General features: G+C 47.4%; 1 protein-coding gene across 4 annotated transcripts in view; it reads right to left on the bottom strand.

Moving 5' to 3' along the window:
* The window catches only part of PRRC2C (proline rich coiled-coil 2C), a 96,947-nt gene that overhangs the window by 20,676 nt on the left and 49,660 nt on the right, over positions 1-26,611 (bottom strand). For 3 of the 4 annotated variants that reach the window (XM_069737481.1, XM_069737484.1, XM_069737482.1), the window contains exons 11-21: positions 22,155-22,238; positions 18,927-19,416; positions 17,114-17,394; positions 15,633-15,879; positions 15,301-15,514; positions 12,578-14,872; positions 12,221-12,453; positions 11,304-11,455; positions 2,801-3,134; positions 569-654; positions 290-475 (exon numbers count right to left, since the gene is read on the bottom strand). In XM_069737481.1, coding sequence (XP_069593582.1) covers positions 290-475; positions 569-654; positions 2,801-3,134; positions 11,304-11,455; positions 12,221-12,453; positions 12,578-14,872; positions 15,301-15,514; positions 15,633-15,879; positions 17,114-17,394; positions 18,927-19,416; positions 22,155-22,238 — 4,602 coding nt within the window. The remainder of the gene's footprint in view (positions 1-289; positions 476-568; positions 655-2,800; positions 3,135-11,303; positions 11,456-12,220; positions 12,454-12,577; positions 14,873-15,300; positions 15,515-15,632; positions 15,880-17,113; positions 17,395-18,926; positions 19,417-22,154; positions 22,239-26,611) is intronic. The other variant, XM_069737483.1, reaches the window with a different exon arrangement.

Genomic DNA, 26,611 nt, shown 5'->3' with positions numbered 1-26,611 from the left:
CATTGTGGGTGACCATCTAGCCTTAAAGGGGTATTCCAGGCTACAAAAATGATCAGCTATCCACTGGATATGCAATATTGTTAGATCGGGTGGGTCTAACAGCTGCATCCCCCTAATCTCCCATCACTGCAAGACCACAGCCAGGAGAAGTAAATGGACTGGCCCATTGTATGTGGCCTTGCTGGTCCACTCCAAGCATTGCCCATAGGGCTGACAATGTGAGAGAGCGAATAACTGGAAAGTCAAAAGTGGTAATATTGTTAAACAACAATACACAAACTACCATTACCTTCTGGGACTTGATCGGGCCAGCCCTAGGCTGCTTTTGTCTTTGCTCCTTTGGCTCAGGCAGCGATTCTGTTTTTTCGGAGATGGACGGAGCCCCTTCATTGTCACTGTTGCTGGACGCAGGGGCGCCAAACTGAATAGCTTCCATTGTCAAGTCGACTGTGACATCTTGGCCATTTTTGGATGTCTGTAAGGAAATACCCCCCAATTTAAAGGTGAGCAACATATTCTATATACCCCATCATCTTAGTGTATTGTATACAGTGGGGGCTGATTGTACCTCAGAACTGGTGGCGGACACAAAGCCTGTTAGAGGTTTATTCCAGGCACTGGAAGATGGCGGCTGTGGAGGATTTATAGGTCCCACTGAAAAGCAAGTTACACATTACATGAATATAGTCTTACTTTCTACTAAAATTTACAAACAATTACTCAATTTTTACAAATCATTAGCACAAATTAACAGATGTCTAGTCAAGCCTAGCAGGAGGACCCCTGTTATCACCTACCCACTGATCAGCAGAGTGGGGAGTATTTATCCCCCCATTAGTATGGAGTGTCAGCACGCATGTTCAACAATGGCGCCATTCATTTTCTATAGATCCGCCAGAAAAAGCTGCCAGCAAAGCTCTCCAGCACCATCAAAAAAATTAATGGAGCCGTGGTTAGGCAGGCAGCTGCAGTCGGATCCCTTCTGATCAATAAGGCTACGTTCAGACTAGCGTTGTGCGCCGCTGCGTCGGCGATGCAACGCACAACGCACGCAAAAACGCGGCAAAACGCACGCAAAAACGCTGCATTTTGCGACGCGTGCGTCGTTTTTTGCCGAAAATCGGACGCAAGAAAAATGCAACTTGTTGCGTTTTCTTGGTCCGACGCTTGCGGCAAAAAAGACGCACGCGTCGCAAAACGCAACAAGCAAAAACGCATGCGTCCCCCATGTTAAACATAGGGGCGCATGACGCGTGCGTCGCCCGACGCTAACCCGACGCACACTAGCACAACGCTAGTGTGAACGTTGCCTAACAGATCACCTATCCCAGCCTTTCACCGAACAACCCCTTTAAATAAGAAATCATGTTCGGTCAGACTTTAAGCTCCATTTGGCACCTGAATTCTGACAGAACGCCCAAAGTGTGAACATGGCCTTACAAAGAAGCGGAAAAGTGGATTGAGCTACATCCAGTCCAGCAGCATCTCCACACCCTTCTCTAGTGGGTTGCAACAATGTATCAGACAGAAGTTTCCCTGTATCTGACACCACTGCATCCACTTCTCAGCTGAGAGCAAGACAAGCTACAGCCTGTAAATGTAAAGTAGACTGTTCTACAGTTATTAAAGCGAACCCGTCACCCCCCTCAGGCGTTTGTAACTAAAAGAGCCACCTTGTGCAGCACTAATGCTGCATTATGACAATGTGGCTCTTTTAGTTATGATTCCTGCACACGCTGAAATAAATGTTTATAAAATGTGCCCCCTCATACCCTGAAATCGCCATGGAGGCGGGTCTTTCCTTCCTAATCAGACTCAGCACAGCAGTCACTCGGGGCCTGTGCGCGCTGGGCGTCGCCTTTTCTTGCAGCATTATCGTCCCCGGTGCCTGCGCATTAAGTTTTTTTTTCGGGCATGCGCAGTTGCGCTGCCCTTCGTACTTACAGTGCAGGCGTCGGGGACAATAATGCAGCAAGAGGAGGCGGCGCCCGGCGCGCACAGGCCCATGGTGACGGCTGTACTGCGTCTGATTAGGAAGGAAAGACCTGCCCCCCTGGCGATTTCAGGGTATGAGGGGGCACATTTTATAAACGTTTATTTCAGCGTGTGCAGGGAGCATAACTAAAAGAGCCACCTTGTCAGAATGCAGCATTAGTGCTGCACAAGGTGGCTCTTTTAGTTACAAACGCCTGAGGGGGGTGACAGGTTCCCTTTACGCACTTATATAAAACTGTTTTGTATACTATATTAAATCCTTGCACATGAATGCCTTAAAGGGAATCAAAGGTAATCTGTCAGTAGGATTAACCCTCCTAAGCAGTCTATATGGGCACGTAGGGTATAGAATAAAATGATACCTTGAAACGTGCAGTCTAATGTCTTATTCCAGAAAAATCAAAGTTTTTCATATGTAGATGAGCTGCTAAGATGTATGGGCCGAACATAGATCTCCCCGAGAATCTGACTCCAGAGGCCATTATAAGTGCATGGGGATGTCACCATTGACACACATGTAGATCAGGAGAGCAGACTGTCAGTCATTACATGTCTCACACTGGTAACATGTATAATCTCTGGAGGCAGATTATTGCAGAGATCTATGTCCAGACCATAGATCTAACTGCTCATTTACATATTAAGAAAAACTTAGATTTTTCTGGAATAGAATATCAGATCGCAGATATCAAGGTGTCATTGTATTCAGCTTCCTGTGACCTGTGTGCCCATAAACACGGCTTAGAAGGTTGATCCTACTGACAGATTCCCTTTAATTCTTGGGAATACAGTAGATATTACTTACATTTCTTGGACAGGTCATTCAGAACATTTGGGGCTGTTATCTTGTTTTCCCATAGCTCTGTTCCCAGAGCACTAGGTGGCTGTGATGGAGGTTGCGGTTTTACAGGTGCAGAAAACTCGGACCCGTTTGTTGCCGGCTGTGTCTGGGCAGAAGCTGGGGGTTGATTGGAAGCCATTGCAGAGGGTACAGACGGGGTTATACTTTGTGGAGCAGTAAGCCCGGAGGATTGGGCCTGTAGTGCGGCCGCTTGCTGCTGCTGTTTCTTCACAAAACGGGGAGGAAGCTTCGAATTTTGGCCTCGTCCCTTCTCACCAGAACCCTTTTTATTCCAAACCTAAAAGTATTTAATCAGAACAAGTCTAATCATTTCACTGAACCACACACAACTATAAAAATGGTATGCACCGTGTTGTAATACATTGACATCCTGTCTGTGCCCCATGTATCTTACAAGATTGGATAGTTCATGCTGTGTGCATTATAACAAACATATAAAGAATAAATGAGAAATATGCCATGACAAGAGACATCTTCAGTGTCTAACGAAGAGTAGCATATCACTTCTGATTCTTTATATAAAATCATTTCATCTTTATGACCGTCTTCCCTGAAGCCACATCATCATACTCTGCACAGTGGTCAGAAGACCAAGGACTTGCATGTATCTTTCCTACCCTACAATCACAGCAGACAAGAGCAGACCAGTAGACTGCAAATATGGCCAATTTGCAGCACAATGGACAGCACTCCATTTTTTAGGCTTCATAGGGGTTGTCTGGTCCAAATCGATAAGTCTGCACTCACTCTGTGTACCTGCAGACTCATGAATATCCCCCAGAGCAATGCACTGCAGGGATTTGCCGCTTTCAGACACGGGACGGATGTGTATGTATGCGCAGGGCCATATTTTCCACTAGACACTTGCCTAGGGTGCCAGGATGCGGGGAGCGGCACCTGAGCAATATTTTTATTTTTTTAAGTCTGGAGGACATCATACTCACCCTCCTCCAGTGCAGCAATGCCTGCAACTCCGATGGTCTCAGCGCCGGCAGCTCTTCCTGAGCTCAGCTGTCACGTGGTACCGCTCATTAAGGTGATGAATATGGACGCAACTCCACTCATAGGGGTGGAGCGCATATTCATTACTTTAATGAGCGGTACCATGTGACCGCTCAACACTGGAAGGAGCTGCAGGCCCCGGGACGAAACAGGGAAGTGCAGAGACCGCGCCAGGAGTGTGAGTATAACGGGAGGGTGAGCCATGCGATAGTCACCTGTCCCCGTTTCACCGCCCTCTGCCTGAACACTCAATGCAGAGACCCGGAAGACACAGCGGCGCGCGGTGGTGGAACGGGGACAGGTGAATATCGCAAGTGCCGGGGGCCTGAGCTAGTGGCGACTTCGGCACCTGACCCCCATAGCACGCCAGTGTCCCTGTCTGCTCAGGCCCCCGGCACTCGACGCCCAGCAACGAGAGGTGATTATGTCATTTTTTTTTAATTTATCGCTTCATTGGGGGACAGATAACCGTAGGTGTATGCTGCTGGTACTAGGAGGCTGACACTATGCAAAAAAGGAAAAGAACAATAGCCCCTCCCCGGCAGTATACACCCACCGACAGGCACTGAGCACCTCAGTTTGTGCTTGGTGTCTGTAGGAGGTGGACCTGGATCTCCAAGATCCGCAGCTGATCATTTTTTGCTTTCGAAAGTTTGTTGTGTTTTATTAATTATTTATTTTGTTTTTCAGATCAACTTTTAGGGTGTCAGGGTGTTAATTCACTCTGCCTTCCCATTATTAGCGGCTGAGCGAGCAGTGTGGTGTCGCCCACATCGCAACACTCAGGCCTGCTGGCAGGACATTTCTTCCCTGCGACTTCATTGGTGCCTCAGGGTGAGTGTGGTGGCCAATCCTTGCCGAATTTCCTCCTCACCCCTCTCCTCGGAGAGGGCTGAGAGGGAGACGGTAGTCACCAGCGGTGACCTCCCCCCCTTTTCCCTAAGGGGGTTGATGCAGTCTCCTGGAAGAGGATTCTACTCCCCAGCGTCCCTGCCTTCCCTTGGGCCCCTGGACGACCCTCACCATACAGCGCTGAAGATCAAGATAATGAAGATATACCGGGGGGAAGGGGATTGTGTTAGTATTGCGCGCCATTTCCACGCTGGCTCCCTTCCCTCGACCTGTCTGCGCTGCCCTGCCGTCTATTCCATGTGTTGTCCTCGCGCGCAGGCTCTAGCGAATCACTATTCACTTGCCTCCATTCGGCGCCGCGGCTTCCCTTTCTACTTTCACTTTCCCTCAGTTCGGGCCGGTCGGCCACGCCTCCTAATCGCCAGCGCTTTCTTGGCGCCCAGCGATATTTTAATACAGTTCACACGCCCCCTTCTGTAGCTGGACCTATCAGGGGTTTCTCTCTTCCCGGTCATTTGCTGTGCGCTTAACCACTCCCCCCCTTCCCCACGAGGCCTCTATTCCTCCTCCATCTTGGATTCTGCTTTCTATCCGGACGCTACACCGCTCGGGGGGCACAGATACCGGCTCAGCTGCAGCTCTTTCCTCCCTGTACGGTAGGCTTTCTTCCATACCCTAGCAACCCTCCCCTGCAGTATTTCATACTCCGGAGGCAGCGCTGCAGTAGTTTAGACTTACACAGGCAGAGCTTTCCAATCTTTTTTTTCTTACTATAAGCTCACAGCCTACATATGTCCAACTCTATTGGGGCTTCTGTTTCCAAACCCACCATCATTCATTACGCTTGCTCACGCTGCAAGAAAAAGTGGTCAGCAGGTCAGTCGTCACCCTTCTGCCAATCCTGCAGTCCGCCTACCATGTCTGCCCCGCAGGAAGCTTCTGAAACTCGGGATGAGTGCACTCCCCCTCCCCCAGAGTGGGCTGTTGCTATGTCTCAGTCAGTCTCTGACTTGACTAAAGTATCCCAATCTTTGGACCAGGCGCTTGAACGACTTCCACATCTATCTACAGCCACCAGTGCTCCGACCATCTCTCATGGCGAGTGGCACGCACCTGATATCGACCCTCCGAAGAACGCTCCGGCCGGCCGTTCTAGAAAGAGGCCTCTGTCTGGCTCCTCTTCCAGCTCTCTGGGTCCCTCAGCAGTTCCCAAGCTGCTCACCTCTCCCCAATTCCTCTCTTCGGAGGAGGACCTTGGGTCGCACATAGATTCCCAGTCCGGGTCTGACCCCGTCTCAGACCAGACGTCTGGCATGCAAGCTATTGTAGATAGTCTTATCTTGGCTATCTCTCAAACTCTTAAGGTACCGTCACACTAGACGATATCGCTAGCGATCCGTGACGTTGCAGCGTCCTCGCTAGCGATATCGTCCAGTGTGACAGGCAGCAGCGATCAGGCCCCTGCTGTGCTGTCGCTGGTCGGGGAAGAAAGTCCAGAACTTTATTTGGTCGCTGGACTCCCCGCAGACATCGCTGAATCGGCGTGTGTGACACCGATTCAGCGATGTCTTCACTGGTAACCAGGGTAAACATCGGGTAACTAAGCGCAGGGCCGCGCTTAGTAACCGGATGTTTACCATGGTTACCATCCTAAAAGTAAAAAAAACAAACACTACATACTTACCTACCGCTGTCGTCACCGCTCTGCTTTCCGGCCGCTGTGCTCACACAGACAGTACAGGAGGAGTGCAGAGCACAGCGCTGGAGGACAGACGGCGGTAGGTAAGTATGTAGTGTTTGTTTTTTTTTACTTTTAGGATGGTAACCAGGGTAAACATCCGGTTACTAAGCGCGGCCCTGCGCTTAGTTACCCGATGTTTACCCTGGTTACCGGCATTGTTGGTCGCTGGAGAGCGGTCTGTGTGACAGCTCTCCAGCGACCAAACAGTGACGCTGCAGCGATCCGGATCGTTGTCGGTATCGCTGCAGCGTCGCTAAGTGTGACGGTACCTTTAAACTTAAACAGGACGAAAATTGGGCAGCCGACTTCCTCAGCCGCCCGGGCCTGGCAGCGGGCGAGTGGTCTCTCCATCCCTCAGTCTTCGACCAGATTGGTCTTCGTTGGGGCACCCCAGACGTCGACCTCATGGCGTATCGGATGAACCACAAGGTTCTTCTATTCATGGCCAGATCCCGGGACCCTCTGGCCATCAGCCACGATGCCCTGGTAACCCCATGGTCGCAGTTTCAGTTTCCTTACCTGTTTTCCACCTCTCCCCTTGATCCTAAGGGTAGTAAAAAAGATAAAGTTAGAGGGGATTCCGGTCATACTCATAGCTCCAGACTGGCCAAGGCGCCCCTGGTACACGGAGCTCGTCAACATGCTCGCGGATACCCCATGGAGACTCCCAGACCGCCCAGATCTTCTCTCACAGGGCCCACTCTTCCACCGACCAGAGTTCTCAGTCCCTGCATTTAATGGCATGGCTGTTGAGGCCGCAGTTCTGAGGGAGTCTGGTTTTTCTCATCAGGTCATACAGACCATGATCAGAGCCAGGAAGCCGGCTTCTTCTCGCATTTACCACAGGTACTGGAAGGCTTTCTTCCAGTGGTGCGAGACACACGACATCTTTCCGATTATTTTTTCCCTTCCGGACTTTATGGGTTTCCCGCAGTCGGGTCTCGACTCGGGTTTGTCCTTCAGTACCCTAAAGGGTCAAGTTTCCGCCTTGTCCATTCTTTTCCAAAGGGACTTGGCTTCCATCTCTCAAGTAAAGACCTTTCTGCAAGGAGTTGCTCATCTTGCTCCTCCTTTTTGTCCCCCGCAGGAACCTTGGGACCTTAATTTGGTTCTCAGTGCCCTTCAGACTGTTCCTTCTGAACCCCTTCAGGACGTCTCCCTTTCTTTCCTGGAAGGTGGCCTTCCTCTTTTCCATCACTTCAATTAGAAGAGTTTCCGAGTTGGCAGCATTATCCTGCTGCTCCCCTTTCCTGATTCTTCATCAGGACAAGGTCGTTCTCAGACCTGTCCCCGCGGTTCTTCCCAAGATGGTTTCCACTTTCCACATCAATGAGGATATCATTCTTCCTTCTTTTTGCCCTTCTCCTGTTCACCCCTTGGAGAAGTCTCTTCGCAAGCTTGACGTTGTCAGGGCCGTTCGGATCTATCTTTCTTGAACTGCCCATTTTCGCAAATCCAACTCTCTGTTTGTCATTGCTGAGGGTCGCCGGAAAGGCCTTCAAGCGTCCAAATCCACTATTTCTCGCTGGATTCGTTCTGTTATAACGGAATCCTACCGTGCTCGAGAGACACAGTCACCTCCTGGGGTACGGGCCCACTCCACCAGAGCTGTCGGTGCTTCCTGGGCTGTTCGTCACCAGGCCTCCGCTTTGCAGGTTTGCAAGGCTGCAACCTGGTCGTCTTTGCACACGTTCACAAGGTTCTAACAGGGTTCATACCCAGACCTCGTCAGATGCAGGTTTTGGTAGGAAGGTACTGCAGGTGGCGGTCACACACTGGCCGACCTGAGCCCTTTTCTCGTTGCCTTTCTGCCCACCGTTTCCTGGGACTGCTTTTGGATGTCCCACGGTTATCTGTGTCCCCAATGAAGCGATAAAAAAAGAGGGATTTTCTGGTACTTACTGTAAAATCTCTTTCTTGGAGCCTTCATTGGGGGACACAGCACTCTCCCTGGTTATTTGTTCCTGGTACCGTGTTTGGGCCTACAAGTCCTGATTGAATTGGTACTCATGTGTTCTCAGTTATGGTTGTTTCTCCTACTGCTTTTTTTCACCAACTGAGGTGCTCAGTGACCGGCGGTGGGTGTATACTGTCGGGGAGGAGCTATTGTTCTTTTCCTTTTTTACATAGTGTCAGCCTTCTAGTAGCAGCAGCATACACCCACGGTTATCTGTGTCCCCCAATGAAGGATCCAAGAAAGATTTTACGGTAAGTACCAGAAAATCCCTTTTTATCACAGCGGCAGCATATAGGGCATATTTTTCTATGGAGCATCTTATGGGGCCATCAACCTATATGGAGCAGCATATGGGGCATATCATTCTATGGAGCATCTTATGGGGCCATCATAAACCTTTTATGCAGCATTATATGGGGCATATTTTTCTTATGGAGCATCTTATGGGGCCCATCATGAACTTTATGGAGCATTATATGGGGCGTATTTTGTATGGAGCATCTTATGGGGCTCCTGATTCAATATGGATATTCAAAAACATTTAACCTACTGATGTCTCAATCAATTTTACTTTTATTGGCATCTATTTAAAATTTCTGAAATTTACCAGTAGCTGCTGCATTTCCCACCCTAGGCTTATACTCAAGTCAATAAGTTTTCCCAGTTTTTTGTGGCAAAATTAGGGGTCTCAGCTTATACTCGGATCAGCTTATACTCGAGTATATAAGGTAATTCACATTTCTTTATTTATGTTAGGAGCGCACTGCACGCTGTCAGGGTTCGCTCATGCTGGCGATTTACATATATGCAGTCATGCGCTGACTAGACATGTGTCCTCATTTAATGAAAATGAACTGAGCGAGGCCGCGCACGTCTAGTCAGAATGTGGTCAGAATTATACAAATCACATGCTTGTGCTGACATGACTGTCCACCGGCAAGGGAGAATCCTAAAAGTGTGCAGTGCATTATTTGTAAGAATTCAGAAGCTGCGATGTCAGGATTCAGCTGTGCAGGTTCCAGTAGTCATCACATGGACACTTCACTCAAATGCGACTTTCATACTTGTTGTCCTGTGACAACGAGCTTCTCTGTTTTTCACTGAACATTGAGAGCATTAGGGAGAGGAGCTCGTGGGTACATGACTAAGTGTGCAAATTGCATATGTCCTTGGGAAAGGGGGTGGGGGGCACCAAAATGAATTATTTCCCCGTGTGCCAGAAAACCTAGACACACCTCTGCCGGTATGCTACTGCGAGCAGTGATTACCGGGATCGGTGGAGGGATGTCTGTGCACAGTGCAGCACAGGCAGTGAGGCAGAGACTGAGGGTATGCATAGAGAGAGAATGGAGACCCGGACACTGCCCGTCCCAGTCTACGCCGTAGCCTGGGGCCCTCATTACCATAGGAATATGTCAGTTAATAAATTGTTTTTCTAAAGCTTTATAGTGTAGTTTTAGATCAGGGATGAGCTAGCAAGGTGCAGGGACAGGTAGTGATGTTTTGCACTTGCAGCGAGACAAAAAAACTCTGCTAGCAGTGTTTTTTTTCCATTGCTGTAAGTACCGCATTTGCCAGATGGCGGCAAAACCGCAAGTGCAGCACATGTCCGCAAGTCCTATAGGTAATGAATGATGCCGAACGCAGTGATCCGTTACGCGGCAGATGCAGGAAAACTGCCGGATCTGCTGCAAAAGGCTACATCAGCGATTTTTGCCAAAGTCACTGCCGATAGTGTCATACTCACCAAAGGGGGAGTGCCTAGGGCAGCATAAACTCTAAATACGGCCCTGTGTATGCGCTATACATACTCACGACTAGTGGGCACGACCTTCCTCTCCATACACTTGTATAGAGCAAGGCTGTGCCCTCTAGTTAGCCATGCTCACTAGACTGTCTGCGAGTATTGGGAGTATGTATAACCCATACATACCCTCTGGTCGCGGCTCAGAAACCTGCAAATCTATGCAGCACACACTGTGTGAGCTGGGGGGATTCATAAGACTGCAGTCATACAAAGTGACTGCAGAATTATCAATTTGGACTGGACAACCCCTTTAACCACTCTAGCTTTTCTTTATTTCACTTTCTTTAACCGGTCTTATTCTTACCAGCTGCCGTCCTGTTCCATTATCGCCGCTGCTTTTATCGGTCTCCAATAGTTTATGACCTGTCAAATTGCTCCTGTTTTCTGGGTGATCCAGAAGTCACTGATCAATGTAAGTCTATAACAGCCCAGAACAAGGCCCCCATAGACTTGCATTGAGAACTTGTGACCATTACATCTGACTTCCGGACAATCAGAAGTTGCGGTCACAAGATGGTGGCACGGGACCAGAGAGAGGCTGGAAACAGCTTAAGACAGCAGACGGTAAGTGTAATACTAGGGACAGTGAACTTGGATTGGTGGCACCACTCTAACGCTGCAATAAAAACAAACAAAAAAAAAAACAAACAAAAAAAAAAAACAACCCACGATGGAGTGGGGTTTAAAAAAAAAAAAGAAATCAAGGAAACTGGCTAATAAATGATGACTGCTCATATCGCAAGGAAAAAAAAATGATGATGCCATTTAAAACTGTAGAGATACTATCCATTTCAAAGCTGCAACAGGAACATCATCATCCAGGAGCCCCCTATAATAGATGGAGTATCTGTAGTTTCCTTAACTCATTCTTCATTTCCATGGATGTTATGAAAACATATCCCAGCATCATGATTGAGTTATTCCCATCTCAGCCACAAAAGGCTGCAACTAAATAACCCTATAAAGCAAGCAAGAAGAAAGCGTCTCCCTGAATCCTCACTGCCCATCGGTCAGCACTACAGGGTGCAGTAAAGCCTCACACAGTTGTGAGCATGCCTACAAGTGCGCCGCAGTTACAAGATTATACCTTTACCGTTTGCTCTTCTTTCTTCCTGCGCTCTTCATCTTGCAGACGTTTCTGTTGCTTTTTGGAGACCACTTCTGTGAAACCGTCATTGAGGTTGGACTGAGAGTCTTCTAGAGTGGTTACTTCAGGATGATCATCTATTATTACAACACCTACAACACATTAAAGTGGAGCACAGGTAAAAGAAGCACTATGTGCAAAAGCTTAAAGGGGTGGTCCACTGCCTGAACAACCCCTTAAGTCCCTCAATTAAATTAGAAAATAACATATCCTCACCTGCTGCATTGGCGCCACTCCGGCTACATCAGCTCCAGGGCTCCCCTGACATTGTTATGCCATGTCAGCCCTGCAACCCGCATTGGGCTACTGTATTCTCATTACTTCCACTTAGACTATTGTCCATCTGAAGTGAGTGAAGCAGACAGAGCGGCCACTGATCGGCTGCAGCACTCGCGTAACATGTCATGCAAGCCCCGGTGCCGACATCCCTGAAACAGTACCGGTGTGGGAGGTCGCTGTTATTTTTATTATAAAAGAGGGGACAACTTCCCTTAAAAAGGGTTGTCGAGGAAGTGGACAGCCCCTTTAAAGAAAATTTTGTATGAGGTTTATTTTAGTTAAGCTAGCGTCCTATTATGTAATTATTGCCTTATAATGCTAATAAAAATAGGTTCTGACAGAGGACAGAAAATAGACAAAAAAAGGAAATACAATTATAAAAAACCCTTCAATTACATTGCAAATATTAGATCTAGGTAAACTGTACCCTTCTGCTGGAAGGCAATAAGAAATACAAATGTTCCCTAAATACAAAGGAAGGTTAATTGGTACCTGCCATTCTGTGCAAAACAACAAAACAAAAATACAAACAAACCTTTTATCATGCATGGTAAAGAAAGCTAAAACAGGAAACCTACTTGCATAGTTGTTCAGGTCAAACTGTGACAAGGCATCTACTTTTTCTTTAGGTTTCTTGACAACTAGCTTGGGCTCTTCCTTCTTCTTGCCAGCAGCATCCTTGGCTGTTTTTGATTGGGATGAGGTGCTCCCATCTTCAGGATGAGGGTGATAGTTGTGATAGTGATGATGAGCATTGCCGCTGCCACCTAATGTATCTGCCCCTAATCCTGAAGTCTGGTCATCGACTGTCCTAGAGGTTCAATAAGAAAAAATTTAAGACTGTAATTACAAAGATTAAGATAAATCATCAAGAAAACTTTTTGCATCATGCACCACATAGCAATACATCCATCAACATGAAACAGGTTTCTCACCCTCGTTTTCCCCTTTGCAATGATGTTCCGCTTCGCCTCTCACCCCTGGGACCAGAGTAATGCCGACCAGGTTTTGGAGCACCTGTATTGCCACGTCGATTCTGACGATCCATGCCAGGTCTTTGACTGGAGAAACTTCTTTTTGCGCTTTCCCTTTTGGGTGGCGATTGTGCCAAACCATCAGTTGTTTTGCTAGGGGCTGGTGATTGGACGCTGGCTGAAGTTGCTGCTTTCCGTTCATCCCTTTCCCTTCGCTCGTTAAAGTCGCTACTTTCGGAAGCAGTTTCCCATTCCTCATTGGCCTGGTCTGAAGAGTTATGATTAGACAAATCTGGTGTCTTGTTACCCGAAAAATCTGATGGGAATTCATGGACACTATTTGAGGCTGGCACTCCTTGATTAGAAGATCCACTGACTTCTACTGGTTTGCCAGCATCTTCTCTCTCTCGCTCTTTTAATCGTCTAAATCGCGGAGGCTTATCCTGTCTGGGTGGTCGTGTAGGTCTTTGCCTCCTTGGTCTGTCTCTTGAGGGGTCAAACTTGCGTTCAAACTTAAGAGGTGGTCTCTTATCACCATCTGGTAATAGATGGTGATCTTGACGTCGGTGTTCACCATCATCCATACGCGGAGGTGGTGGTGGTCTTGAATCCTGCTGCCGTGGAATCCAGTGATTTTCTCTATAATTAGATCTTCTAGGTGGGGGTGGACGAGTTGGACGCATGCCGGGTTCCCTGCCACCACGGCGAAAACTTCCAGCTCCTCTACCTCTACGAGAAGGCTCCCCTTTTGGCAAAAAGCCAGGTCTTATTCGAGAGTCATCTTCTCTGGAGAAGTGCCTTTCGTGTGGTCTGATTTCTGCCCTTGAAGTTCCAGCTTCAGACTTCAAAGTAGAAACAGATTTAGGTGCTCTTTTGATATCGGGGCGATCATCTCTACAAGATTTGCTCCTGCTGGAAGTCTCCTTATCTGAAAGAGGAGTGTCACTTGCACTTTCATGAGCTTCACTATCAGAGTCTGTTTCAGAACCATGTTGTCGTCTTCTTTTCGGCATCACCTCAAAATCTGAGCTTTCACTACGCGTTTCGCTTTCATCCCTGCGTCTTAAAGCTCCAGGAGGAGCTGGATCACACCGTGCCTTAGAATCTCTGTAAGGTGGATATTCCCTATTATGTCCTCTGCCTCCGCGTCCTCTGCCTCCATACGAACCTCTATAGCTTCTACCTCTGGAATAATACTCTCCCCTGCCTCGACCCCTGTATCCCTGATCAGGAAACCAGTCTCTGTCTCTAGCCTCTTTTCTGTAAGCCCTTGGAGGAAGCATTTGGTCTCTTCGATGTGGCACCATTGCATAAGGAGGCTGAGATGCTAATGGAGGTTTAGTATCAGATTTGGGCTTTTCAGGAGGCAGGTCTTTATTTTCCTTGCTCACCACACGCACCACTTTATCCTCCTTACTTGGCTGAGTGGTTGGAGCTGGTTGGGCGACAGGCTTGGGTATCGAATCTGAAGCATTATCCAATGACTTTTCTGAATGTAATGTGCTAGTATTTGACACTTTAGGAAGAGTAGCAGTATCAAGTGAAGGCTTTTCTTGCTCAGCTTTACTTACTGCTGATGCTGAACTTGGCACTGGCTGCTGTGGCGATGCTTTCTTTTCAACTTTTTCTGGTTTCATAGGTTTTTCATACCCAAACTTTTCTTCCTCCTTTTCTTTTCGCATTTCACGTTCCTCTTTCATGTCACGAAGAATAGGTTTCTTAATGGGGCCAGATCGTCTTACTGGTCTATCCATACCTTCTTCTCGGTTTCGGGATCCTGGTTTTGGGCCCCACCGGGTTTCAGACTTGGGTTTGAAAGGCTTTTCTGACTTTAATAGATCTAGTGGCTTAGAAAAACCTTCTTTCCTTGGTTTATCATCTATGGATTCTTTTGCAGGCTCCGGGGGCCTAACAGATACTTTAGCATTCATCTGTATGGGATCCACCCTCCTCTCTTCTTGCTTGTGAGTGTGAGCTGACTCACTGGATAAAGTCCTGGTTAGCACAGGCTGAATTTCAATGTGAGACGGTTCTTCAGTCGGTGCAGGCTTCTCTGATGGTTCATATGTGGACATTCCTGGGTCTTTTTCTTCTGCTTGAGGTAGTTGAACAGGCTCTGTAAGTCTAGTAGGTGCACTGTGAAGATCTGGCTCTCGTGTTCTTGAAAAGAAATCAGTTTTGTGCTGGGGCTCAAATGGACTGTGGTCCAACGCGTAGTTTTCAGTGATAACATCTTGGTCCAGTGGTGTTTCAGGTCTAAATAAAACCAAAAATAAATAACATGTTAAAGATTAGTATTTGCAAATGCCAAAATCTGAAAATACCCAATTCATAAATCAAATATACCTAAAGTTTCATAACAGTACAACTGCATAAAAGAGTAACTACATTATCTGACTTATTTTTTACATTTAGCAGGTACTTGAACTGCCTACAGACTGGTGGTGATCTGGGGCCCCGAGACCCCCATCGATTGAACAACAGACCCCTGAGAAGTGCGCAGCTCAGCAGACAGGAGCGCGCGTTTCTATCTGATGAGCTGTGCATCCTGATGCACCATACTGGTACGATAGATGTCGAGAAGGTATTAACGAACATCTAATGCGGTATATAGACTTCAGAATCAATATCATGTACAGCTTTACACGGATTGCATAATGCTATGCTTTGACATACAAGCATACCTGTAATCTTCAGGCTCGTCAGGCTCTTTAGCAGAGGAAGAAACCTGTGCGCCGTCTGGGTGGGAGTAAGGCTCAGCTCCCCACATCATGCGAGGCTCAGATATTGGGACACCGTGGTCTCTAACAGATCGAGCCATGTGTTCGTAGGGTTCAGAAGCAGATGTTGTGGGTTCAATTTGTTCACGCCTCATTAGAGGTTTGGTTGGTATCATTCCTGTAGAAAGAGTATAAGGAGTTCATATAATTTGTTTAAAAAAAAACACAAGGAGATTCTACACAAATTCCTTAATAGGTATTAAGTGATAAGTTAGAAAAACCTGTGATGATCATACCAGGATGCATTGGTGGAATGTCCATTGTTGGCCTTCCAGACATCATCCGAGGATCCATATAAGGTTGCATCATTAGCCAGCGAGGATCAAAGGCCATGGAAGCCAAATGTTGCGGATGTGGTCCTAAGGGCTGGTATAGAGGCCTGTGTTGTGGTGGGGGGACAGGGCTGCTGGAAGGTTGGGACTGGGCTGGCTGGGATAGTACGCCCTGCTGCTGTTGCTGCCACTGCTGCTGTTTCATCTGTTCCTAAAAATACAAAGTAAGCAGAAAATATTTGCAATGTTAAATGACTCCTCCACTCAAAAACATAAGGGTACAATCACATGCACAAATTTTCTACTGTGGATTTTGCTGCAAATCTCCATCATAAATGTGTTGCGTGTAGATTTGTTCCAAAGGATAACACAAACATGCAGTGGATTTAAAATCCATAGACTTTTTGTGAGGACTGTGGATAACATTCGATAAGATTTTCAGGCAGGAAATTCTGCATTGCATCCGCCACGTGTAAAAATACCTTTAGGGCCACAGTCACACTATCAGTATTTGTCAGTATTTTACATCAATATTTGTAAGCTAAAACCAGGAGTGGGTGATAAATAGAGAAGTGGTGAAATGTTTCTATTATACTTTTTCTCACCTGGATTTTGTTCACAAATACGGATGCAAAATACTAACCAAATACTGATCGTGTGATCGTAGCCTAAAGTTAATGCTAGACCGAAACCAATATTATGTGTTCATTACTTTTAGGGTATGTTCCCACGGTCAGGAACCGGCAGCGCTTTGGACGCAGCACGTCTGCTGCATCCAAAGCGCTGCCGGCTTTTGAACGCAGGTGATTCTGCATGTGTTTATTGAACCATGAGAAATCTCCGCGCCCTATACATTGGATGAGAAATTTATCTTGTGGAGACGGAGCGTCTCAACACGATAAACGGACATGCTGCAGTCTCGAAAGATACGTCACATGTCCATCTCTGCAGGGAAGTCGGAGGCGTCCCTGAACGCATAGTGGAGATGGGACTTCTTCAAATCCCGTCCACTATGCAGTCACATCTGGCCGCTACGAATGTATGCAGAGCCCAATCCGCAGTGTTTACTGACTGTGGGAACATACCCGAACTGATGGCTTTTCAGACTAAATAAGTGCCCGCTCATATTTGATGGCTTGAGGAAATCTAATACACATACATCATCTGACGTCTCTGTATTGTGGAGCCATTTGAGTACAATGGAGGGGAAATGAGATTTGATTGAATTCATTGAATTCTTTCATTAATTTTGAGGGATAAAAGTTGGTGTATTTTTTGGCAAAATCTGAGGGCTGAATAAGCCTTTTGGCTAACTATGTATGCAAGTAATCCAGTTGGCACATCTCCTTTGACATAGCAATCGGTGGGCAAGGTGCACGATTTTGCAACGTCTACAAGCAAAAGTAATGTCACACAACCAGCAATATAAGTTTACTGAATTGTACCTGCTGTCTCTGAAATCTTGGAGGCAACGATTTCTGAAACTGTTTTGAGTATCCAGAAGAAAGCGGAGGGCGCGTTTGTGTGCCACTTTCAGGTTCATTCTCATGTGGCATCACAGGCCCTGAAGCCGGTGACGGGGAAGGTGGCAGACTAGACACTGAAGATGGAACTGAAGGCGGCTGAACAATAGGTGCTGGAAGCTGAATAGGTATGGCTGGAGGGGTGTCCGCTCTGTCACTTGAAATGCTATCCTTCCTAGTAAAAGGTGGTTCTTCTGCTACTACTAGAAAGAAAAAAAAAGCACCATATTAGACTGTGAATAATTACCGTATATACTCGAGTATAAGCCGAGATTTTCAGCCCATTTTTTTAAGCTGAAAGTGCCCCTCTTGGCTTATACTCGTGTCATTGTCCCAGGGGGGCGGCGTCACATACTTACCTGCTCCTGGCACGGTCCCTGCATCTCCGATTGTCTCCGGCTGCTCTTCCTGTGTTTAGCGGTAAAGTGGTACCGCTCATTAAAGTAATGAATATGGATGCTCATTACTTTAATGAGCTGTACCAGTGACCGCTGAACACCGGAACAAGCTGCCGGCGCCGAGACCATCTGTCACTGAGAAGCAGGGACGGGGCCGGCAGCAGGTGAGTATAACAGGGGAGGGTGAGCATTGCGCGATATTCACCTGTCCCCGTTCCACCGCTGGGCGCCGCTCCGTCTTCCGCGTTCTCTGGCTGTGACGTTCATGTCAGAGGGCGTGATGACATGGTTAGTGTGCAAACTGCCCTCAGCCTGAACAAAGACGGAGCAGCGCCCGGCGATGGAATGGGGACAGGTGAATATCGCAAGTGTCGGAGCCTGAGCGACGAGAGGAGAGTATGCCATTTTTTTTTTTTTTTTAATCGCAGCAACAGCATATGGGGCATAAGCTATGGAGCATCTTATGGGGACATAATCAACCTTTATGCAGCATTATATTGGGCAAATGTTTCTATGGAGCATCTTATGGGGCCAATATTAACCTTTGTGCAGCATTATATGGGGAATATTTTAATATGGAGCATCTTATGGAGCCCATCAAACTTTATGGAGCATTACATGGGGCGTATTTTGTATGGCGCATTATATGAGGCACCTGATTCAATATGGATATTCAAAAACACAACCTACTGATGTCTCAATATATTTTACTTTTATTGGTATCTATTTTTATTTTTGACATTTACCGGTAGCTGCTGCATTTCCCACCCTACGCTTATACTCGAGTCATTAAGTTTTCCCAGTTTTTTGTGGCAAAATTAGGGGTCTCAGCTTATACTCGGGTTGGCTTATACTCGAGTATATATGGTAGTTCAATATGCATCTACAAGTTTTAAAGAAACCGTATTAAAAGATAACCAGAAAAAATATCACAGCAATTCCTACCTCTACACATTCTCTTTTCATCTTATTTTGTCTCATACTACAGTAATAGCTGAGAAATATATAACAATCTTTTTATATGCCGAAAGATTAGCCATGTGTCTTGGCTGTAAGGCAACTGACTGCAGCAGGAGCCTCCCCCCTATGTCAAGCCCCACCAAACCCCACAAGCTGAACATGGAACTTATCAGTACTATGTCTGTTTGCTTCAAGACGACGCAGGAAATCCTGCAAAATGAAAGGGTTTCGATTTTCTTGACATCCATTTCTAGGATTAGTTTTCCTTCCACACGGCCCTGATAACCCAGGATTCATGTCCTATCAGTATATTTAACACTAAAGCATTTGTATGAGAACATAAAAGAGTGCACACACAGGTCTGCAGCAGTCGGTACCTAGCTCAGACGATTTCTCTTCCTCAACACTGACACTTTCTTCCGCTGGTTCCAGATCGGGCTGAGGGATCACATCTTCCTTTTCTTCATGTTGTATAGGAGTCTCCGGCCTCTCGGTTTTATCTTCTGTTACATGATGTTCAATGTGAGTGACATCCTCTTCCTCCTGAGGGACGGGGGACTCCTGAGGGGACTGCTCAGTGACCGGCTTCTCATCAAGGGCTTTTTCAGATGCAGGCTTCTCGGTGGAGGGGACGGAGGCAGCGGCTGCAAACTTCTCATTTAAACGCTTTAGCTTTTCCGCACAGGCAGCTTTCCTTTGCTCTTCCATCCTCCTTTCCTCATCCTCCCGTCTCTTACGGGCCCGTTCCACAGCCGCAGACAGTTCTGCTTGCTGCCTTCGTCTTTGCTTCCATATCTCATCCTCACTGGGTCGAGATGGTAAAGGTACCGATCTAGCCGATGCCCCAGGGCGGCCTTGTGACGGATGCTATAACATGCAAAGAAATTAACACATAGTTAGGCTTTTTATTTAAAAAAAAAAAAAATAAGTCTTGTTTTTATTTTTGCTTATAATAAAGAAATTATACTTTCAATTAAATTTAAAAATGACATAATAAATAGAGAACTTTCTTTTAGTCGGAGTCATAGAATCAATAACCCAATATATTTAAAGTGGCTGTGCCACCAGAAAACCCCTGGCAATCTATCATTTGTCAAGCTCACTAGCACCACTAAGGGTGCTTTTAAAAAGGACTTGCTGTTTGGCGGAAAAATAGGGATTTTTGTGTACTCACCGTAAAATCCTTTTCTCTGAGCCAATCATTGGGGGACACAGACCGTGGGTGTATGCTGCTGCCACTAGGAGGCTGCCACTAAGTGATACAAAGAAAGTTCTCTCCTCCCCTGCAGTATACACCCTCCTGCTGGCTCTCAGCTAACCAGTTCGGTTGCAAAAGCAGTAGGAGATCAACAACAACATATGAGCGTACAGAATGTCACATTATATATATATATGAGACTATAGCATGTCAAATTATAAAACAAGCACAAGCTAATAATAGGGTGGGAGTTATGTCCCCCAATGATTGGCTCGTAGAAAAGGATTTTACGGTGAGTACACAAAAATCCCTATTTCTCCTACGCCTCATTGGGGGACACAGACCGTGGGACGTTCCAAAGCAGTCCCTGGGTCCCCACAACATCAGATCAGGCCCTGTGTAACCGCTACTTACAAGTGCGCCACCGCGGCCCGCAGAGTCCGCCTGCCCAGACTCACATCTGTGAAAGTCTGGGAATTATAGTGCTTCAAGAATGCATGCGGACTGGACGAACCTGCAAGCTTGCAGTCGTGCTGTGCCAACGCCTGGTGCCTAGAATCCAAGAAACTTCGATAGACAGGGAGATAGGCTGACATCTAACACGGAAGGATTCCTGGATGCTGTAACAAATCCACCAAGCAAACATGGCCGATGAAACGGCTAAACCCTTCCTGTAACAGTCAGGAAGCCGTCCTCTTACAGTGAGGTAGCCCAAATAAAGTGTCCAACCTTCGGAAGGACGCCGTCCTCGAGACGTACCTACTCAGAGCACTCACCACGTCCTGAAGTGAGCTCAGGCATGGCTTCCCACGTCGCAGGAGAGGGTACGGGGAGGTGACACTCCGCGTTCTCGCCTGTTGATGATTCGGGGGAGGTCGGAACCTTGAAAGGATCCGTCGCCCCCTTCACTCCGTTATTAAAAAAATAAAAATTTACAGAAAAGTCAAAAATAAAATAAAAACGTTGGGGTCTGAAACAGACCCATGTGCCTCGTACAGACACTAAGAAAGAACTGGTTAGCTGAGAGCCAGCAGGAGGGTGTACACTGCAGGGGAGGAGCCGAGAGCCAGCAGGAGGGTGTACACTGCAGGGGAGGAGCCGAGAGCCAGCAGGAGGGTGTACACTGCAGGGGAGGAGCCGAGAGCCAGCAGGAGGGTGTACACTGCAGGGGAGGAGCCGAGAGCCAGCAGGAGAGTGTACACTGCAGGGGAGGAGCCAAGAGCCAGCAGGAGGGTGTACACTGCAGGGGGGGAGCCGAGAGCCAGCAGGAGGGTGTACACTGCAGGGGAGGAGCCGAGAGCCAGCAGGAGGGTGTACACTGCAGGGGAGGAGCCGAGAGCCAGCAGGAGGGTGTACACTGCAGGGGAGGAGCCGAGAGCCAGCAGGAGGGTGTACACTGCAGGGGAGGAGCGGAGAGCCAGCAGGAGGGTGTACACTGCAGGGGAGGAGCGGAGAGCCAGCAGGAGGGTGTACACTGCAGGGGAGGAGCGGAGAGCCAGCAGGAGGGTGTATACTGCAGGGGAGGAGCTGAGAGCCAGTAGTGGGGTGTATACTGCAGGAGAGGAGCTAACTTTCTTTGTATCACTTAGTGTCAGCCTCCTAGTGGCAGCAGCATACACCCACGGTCTGTGTCCCCAATGAGGCGAAGGAGAAAAATATGTAAATCCTGTTTAGAGGGTGGTTCAGCGGGCTGGTGCTTCATCAAAAATCAGTGTTGTCTCCTTCCTTGCACCCCTGAGTCCAGATCTGCCAATATTACTCATATGCACTACTGCCCAAAAACTTTGGTAATAGAGAGGAGTCGATAGCGATTCATGGACATTGTCTATACAGCAGGCAGTGGTGCACAAGTGACACGAGTAGTAATGGTCAAGGAGCAGTCTCTTATAGAGTGGATCGGAGTACTAGCTCGCTGATCATTGCTTCCTTCCTACACTCTGGTCATTACCGTCCGATTGCACTACACAAACATGGGCTTATTCTGCTGCCGAGACTGCAACGCACGCTGAGCATGTGCAAGATTCCAGCAGGACAGTGAAAGGAGCTGTCAACCAAGTTAGGTGGGTAGAGGTTAGAGCTGGCAGCCTGAAAGGGCTTGGACTCAAAATGAAGATTTGGGTACCTACCGTAAAATCTCCCGTACACGGAGTCTTCATTGGGGGACACAGTATCAATTGAACCGTAATCATGGGGATCTTATAGTCCCCTTGAAATGATAGAGAAATTAGGGCAACCTAGCTGAACTCAGAAAATGCCAAAAGTTCAGAAAAGATTACAGTCATTCTGGTATGGATTTGGAAAATAAGAACTCCGTCTTTATCAGGGCTAGGTAAATCTATCTAATCAAAAAAGAGCAATCCTTGTACCCAATTGTCAATCAATTACAAAAGTCAATAAACCCAGGTACCTGCTGTGGAGCGCTTTTTGGTTGCAGTAGAGGGGGAATAGTCTTATCAAGAGATAATAGGGATGGAGGCATTTGGCGTCTATCCTGAAACGACAGAGCAAAGAATTTATACATTAAAAAGAGAAAAAATACAAAGTGCACACAGTAATACACAATACCAAAAGCTTAAAGGGAACCTGTGACCCCCAAAATGGAAGTTGAGCTTAGCCCACCGGCATCAGGGGCTTATCTACAGCATTCTGTAATGCTGTAGATAAGCCCCCAATGTAACCTGAAAGATGAGAAAAAGAGGTTAGATTATACTCCCCAAGGGGCGGTCCCGCTGCGGTGGGCGTCACGGTCCGGTCCGGGGCCATCAATCTTCTTACAATCACGTCCTCTTTTTGCCTTCACGCCGCGGCTCCGGCGCAGGCGTACTTTGCCTGCCCTGTTGAGGGAAAGGTCAGAGAGGCCCAGCGCCTGCGCACTGCAGTACTTTGCTCTGCCCTCAACAGGGCACACAAAGCACGCCTGCACCGGAGCGTGAAGACAAGAAGAGGACGTCATCTGATGAAGATAGGAGGCGCCGGAGCGGACCGCGACACGCATCAGACCGGACCGCAGCGGGGGCCACCCCTGGGTGAGTATAATATAACCTCTTTTTCTCATCTTTCAGGAAACATCGGGGACTTATCTACAGCATTACAGAATGCTGTAGATAAGCCCCTGATGTCGGTGGGCTTACCTCACCTTCCATTTTGGGGGTGCCAGGTTCCCTTTAAAGAGTAACTGTACCCCCTCGAAAAATAAAATTACAAAAAAAAAAAACCCTGGTTCTTTACGGCAGAGGTCCCCAACTCCAGTCCTCAAGGCCCACCAACAGGTCATGTTTTCAGGATTTCCTTAGTCTTGCCCAGGTAATAATTGCATCACCTGTGCAATGCAAAGGAAATCCTGAAAACATGACCTGTTGGTGGGCCTTGAGGACTGGAGTTGGGGACCTCTGCTTTACGGTTTCCATTTACACCGACTGTACATGTGAAGGGTCTCACCTGCACTTAGTAGTTGTTAAAGCGAACCAGTCATGAAAAATAACGCTCAACCTGCAGATATGGGGTTAAGCTGCAGGCTAATAGCAGTCTGAAACCGTGCGGAGCCTGCAAGGAAAGCCTCACTGTGGGAGGAAATGAACTTTATTTCCCCCCGGCAGAGTTCAGCTTCCAGTCATAGTGGTGGCACCGGCATGGATTTAGTCACCGCTCAGTAACTGCGCCCCCAGCTCTGACTGACAGCCACCACCAATACTGAGCCTGCTGTCAGTCACTGCAGGGGCGCAGTTACAGACACCACTCTCTATGCATCGAGTGGTGACTGAAATGGTGCCAGCGATGCCCCCAAGAACTAAATGCCAAATGCTGCAGGGGGTAATAAAGTTAATTTCCTCTAGACTAAGGGGCTTTTGGTGCCAGTACCGAATGGTGTCCAAATGCAATTAACCTGCAGATTGACCCCATATCTGCAGGTTAATAGCATTATTTTACATGACAGGTTACTTTTAATCTGTGAGCATTTTTTATTTGTTCCATATTATGCAAATCTACCATGGGGTCCAACCCACATGACTGCACTGTATGTCCTGAGTTGACCTGGAGTCTCGTGACCCTAGTTATTTGAATCACTGCCATACATGATGCCAATTCAGGTCACAAGACTGGTGGCCAGGCCTTGTGCCTGTACTTTCCTGCACACAACCTACGATCCTCACAAGATCTCCTTCTCTATTCCCCTCTTCACACAATCACATACAAGATTTCTCTTGCGCATCACCCCTTCTCTTATACTCTCTACCACAACACATCAGACTCTCACCTACCATCGAAACCTTCAAAAAGAACCTGAAGACCTATCTCTTCTGACAAGCCTACAACCTGCAGTAACCACCGATCGACCAAACCGCTGCATGACCAGCTCTATCCTCACCTACTGTATTCTCACCCATCCCTTGTAGATTGTGAGCCCTCGCGGGAAGGGTCCTCTCTCCTCCTGTACCAGTTGTGACTTGTATTGTTCAAGATTATTGTACTTTTGATTATGCATACCCCTCCTCACATGTACAGCGCCATGAAATAAATGGCGCTATAATAATAAATAATAATATTCTACATCCTCAAAAAGCCTTCCCTTGACCCGAGCGCTATGCCCAGCTACCGCCCCATATCTTTGCTCCCATTTGCTTCCAAACTACTTGAGCAGCACGTCCACGCTGAACTTTCCTCTCACCTTGCATTTAACTCTGTTCGACAACCTACAATCTGGCTTCCGTCCCCACGATTCCACTGAGACTGCCCTGACCAAAAATTACAAACGACTTACTTACAGACAAAGCTGACCCATCAATTCTCTATACTCCTCCTTCTAGACCTGTCCTCTACCTTCGACACAGTTGACCACAGCCTCCTACTACAGATCCTCTCTTCCTTTGGTGTCAAAGACCTCGCCCTACCCTGGATCTCCTCATACCTCACCAACCGCACATTTAGAGTTTCCTACTCCAATACAACCTCTTCATCTCTCCCTTTCTCTGTTGGTGTCCCTCAAGGCTCTGTCCTAGGACCTCTTCTCTCCTCAATCTATACCCTTGGCCTGCGACAACTCAAAGTCCTATGGCTTCCAGTACCATCTATATGCCGATGACACTCAGATCTACCTCTCTGGCCCAGATGTCACCTCTCTGCTCTCCAGAATCTCAGAGTGTCTATCAGCCATATCCTCCTTCTCCTCTCGCTTCCTCAAACTCAATGTGGACAAATCTGAACTAATTATCTTTCCTCCATCTTGCACACCTTACCTACCTGATCTATCTATCACAATAAATGAATTCATACTCTCCCCTGTCCCGGAAATCCGCTGCCTCAGATTAACCCTGGACTCTGCCCCGTCCTTTAAACTACACATCCAAGCTCTCGCCACCTCCTGTCGCCTCCAACTCAAACATATTTCCAGAATCCGTCCTTTCCTCAACCCACACTCTACCAAAATGCTTGTGCATGCCTTAATCATCTCCCACCTCGACTACTGCAACATCCTCCTCTGTGGTCTACCCTCTAACACTCTCGCACCCCTCCAGTCCATCCTTAACTCTGCTGTCAGACTAATCTCTCTTCTCTCTACACTTCCACTTCTCTATGCAAATCACTTCACTGGCTCCCAATTTCCCAGCGTATCCAGTTTAAACTACTAACACTGACCTACAAAGCCATCCATAACCTTTCTCCTTCGTATATTTTCGAACTAATCTCTCAATATCTTCCCTCACAATCTCCGGTCCCCTCAAGACCTCCTTCTCTACTCCACGATTATGCGCTCCTCACCCAATCGCCTCCAAGACTTCTCCGGAATATCTCCTATCATCTGGAATTCTGTGCCCCAACATGTCCGATTATCCACCACATTTGGATCCTTCAAACAGAATCTGAAAACCCATCTCTTCAAAGAAGCTTACAACCTGTAATGACCACACGACCACCTCAACACCATTGGAGCTACTGCAACCCCCGACCTACTGTCCTCTTCCCCACCATCCTGTAGAATGTAAGCCCAAAAGGGCAGGGTCCTCTCCCCTCTGTATCAGTCGCTCATTGTTAGTTTGTTTACTATAAGTGATATCTGTAATCTGTATGTAACCCCTTCTCATGTACAGCACCATGGAATTAAAGGTGCTATAAAAATAAACAATAACATTACAGACCATAAATAACCTTTATAAAAAGCAGGAGCCACAGGATCAGATTTTATTAAAGCTCACAAAACCTATCGTTGGCAACTTGAATACTCCACATACACAAATATAATATATACTAGATGGTGGCCCGATTCTAACGCATCGGGTTTTCTAGAATATGCATGTCCACGTAGTATATTGCCCAGCCACGTAGTATATTGCCCAGCCACGTAGTATATTGCCCAGCCACGTAGTATACAGCACAGAGCCACGTAGTATACAGCAAAGCCACGTAGTATATTGCCCAGCTACGTAGTATATTGCCCAGCCACATATGTCACAGGTTAAAAAATAAAAAATAAACATATACTCACCTTCCGAGGGAGCCCTTGTAGTCATGTCGCCTGTGTGCGGTGCACTCGGCAGCTTCCGGTCCCAGGGTTGGTAGCGCAGGACCCGTGATGACGTCGCGGTCACATGACCGTGACGTCATGGCAGGTCCTTGTCGCATACCATCCGTGCCACCGGAACCTGCTGCTTGCATGGAGCGGTTACCGGAGCGTCGCGAGGAGCGGGAAAGGCGACGGAAGGTGAGTATATAATGATTTTTTATTTTTTGTTAATATTAGATCCTTTTACTATTGACACTGCATAGGCAGCATCAATAGTAAAAGCTTGGTCACACAGGGTTAATAGCGGCGGTAACGGAGTGAGATACCCACGGCATAACGCGGTCCATTACCGCTGGCATTAACCT

The sequence above is a fragment of the Ranitomeya imitator genome, chromosome 8 (assembly GCF_032444005.1).
Source record: "Ranitomeya imitator isolate aRanImi1 chromosome 8, aRanImi1.pri, whole genome shotgun sequence".
Lineage (NCBI taxonomy): Eukaryota > Metazoa > Chordata > Amphibia > Anura > Dendrobatidae > Ranitomeya > Ranitomeya imitator.
This window is presented reverse-complemented; position numbering and strand designations above follow the sequence as displayed.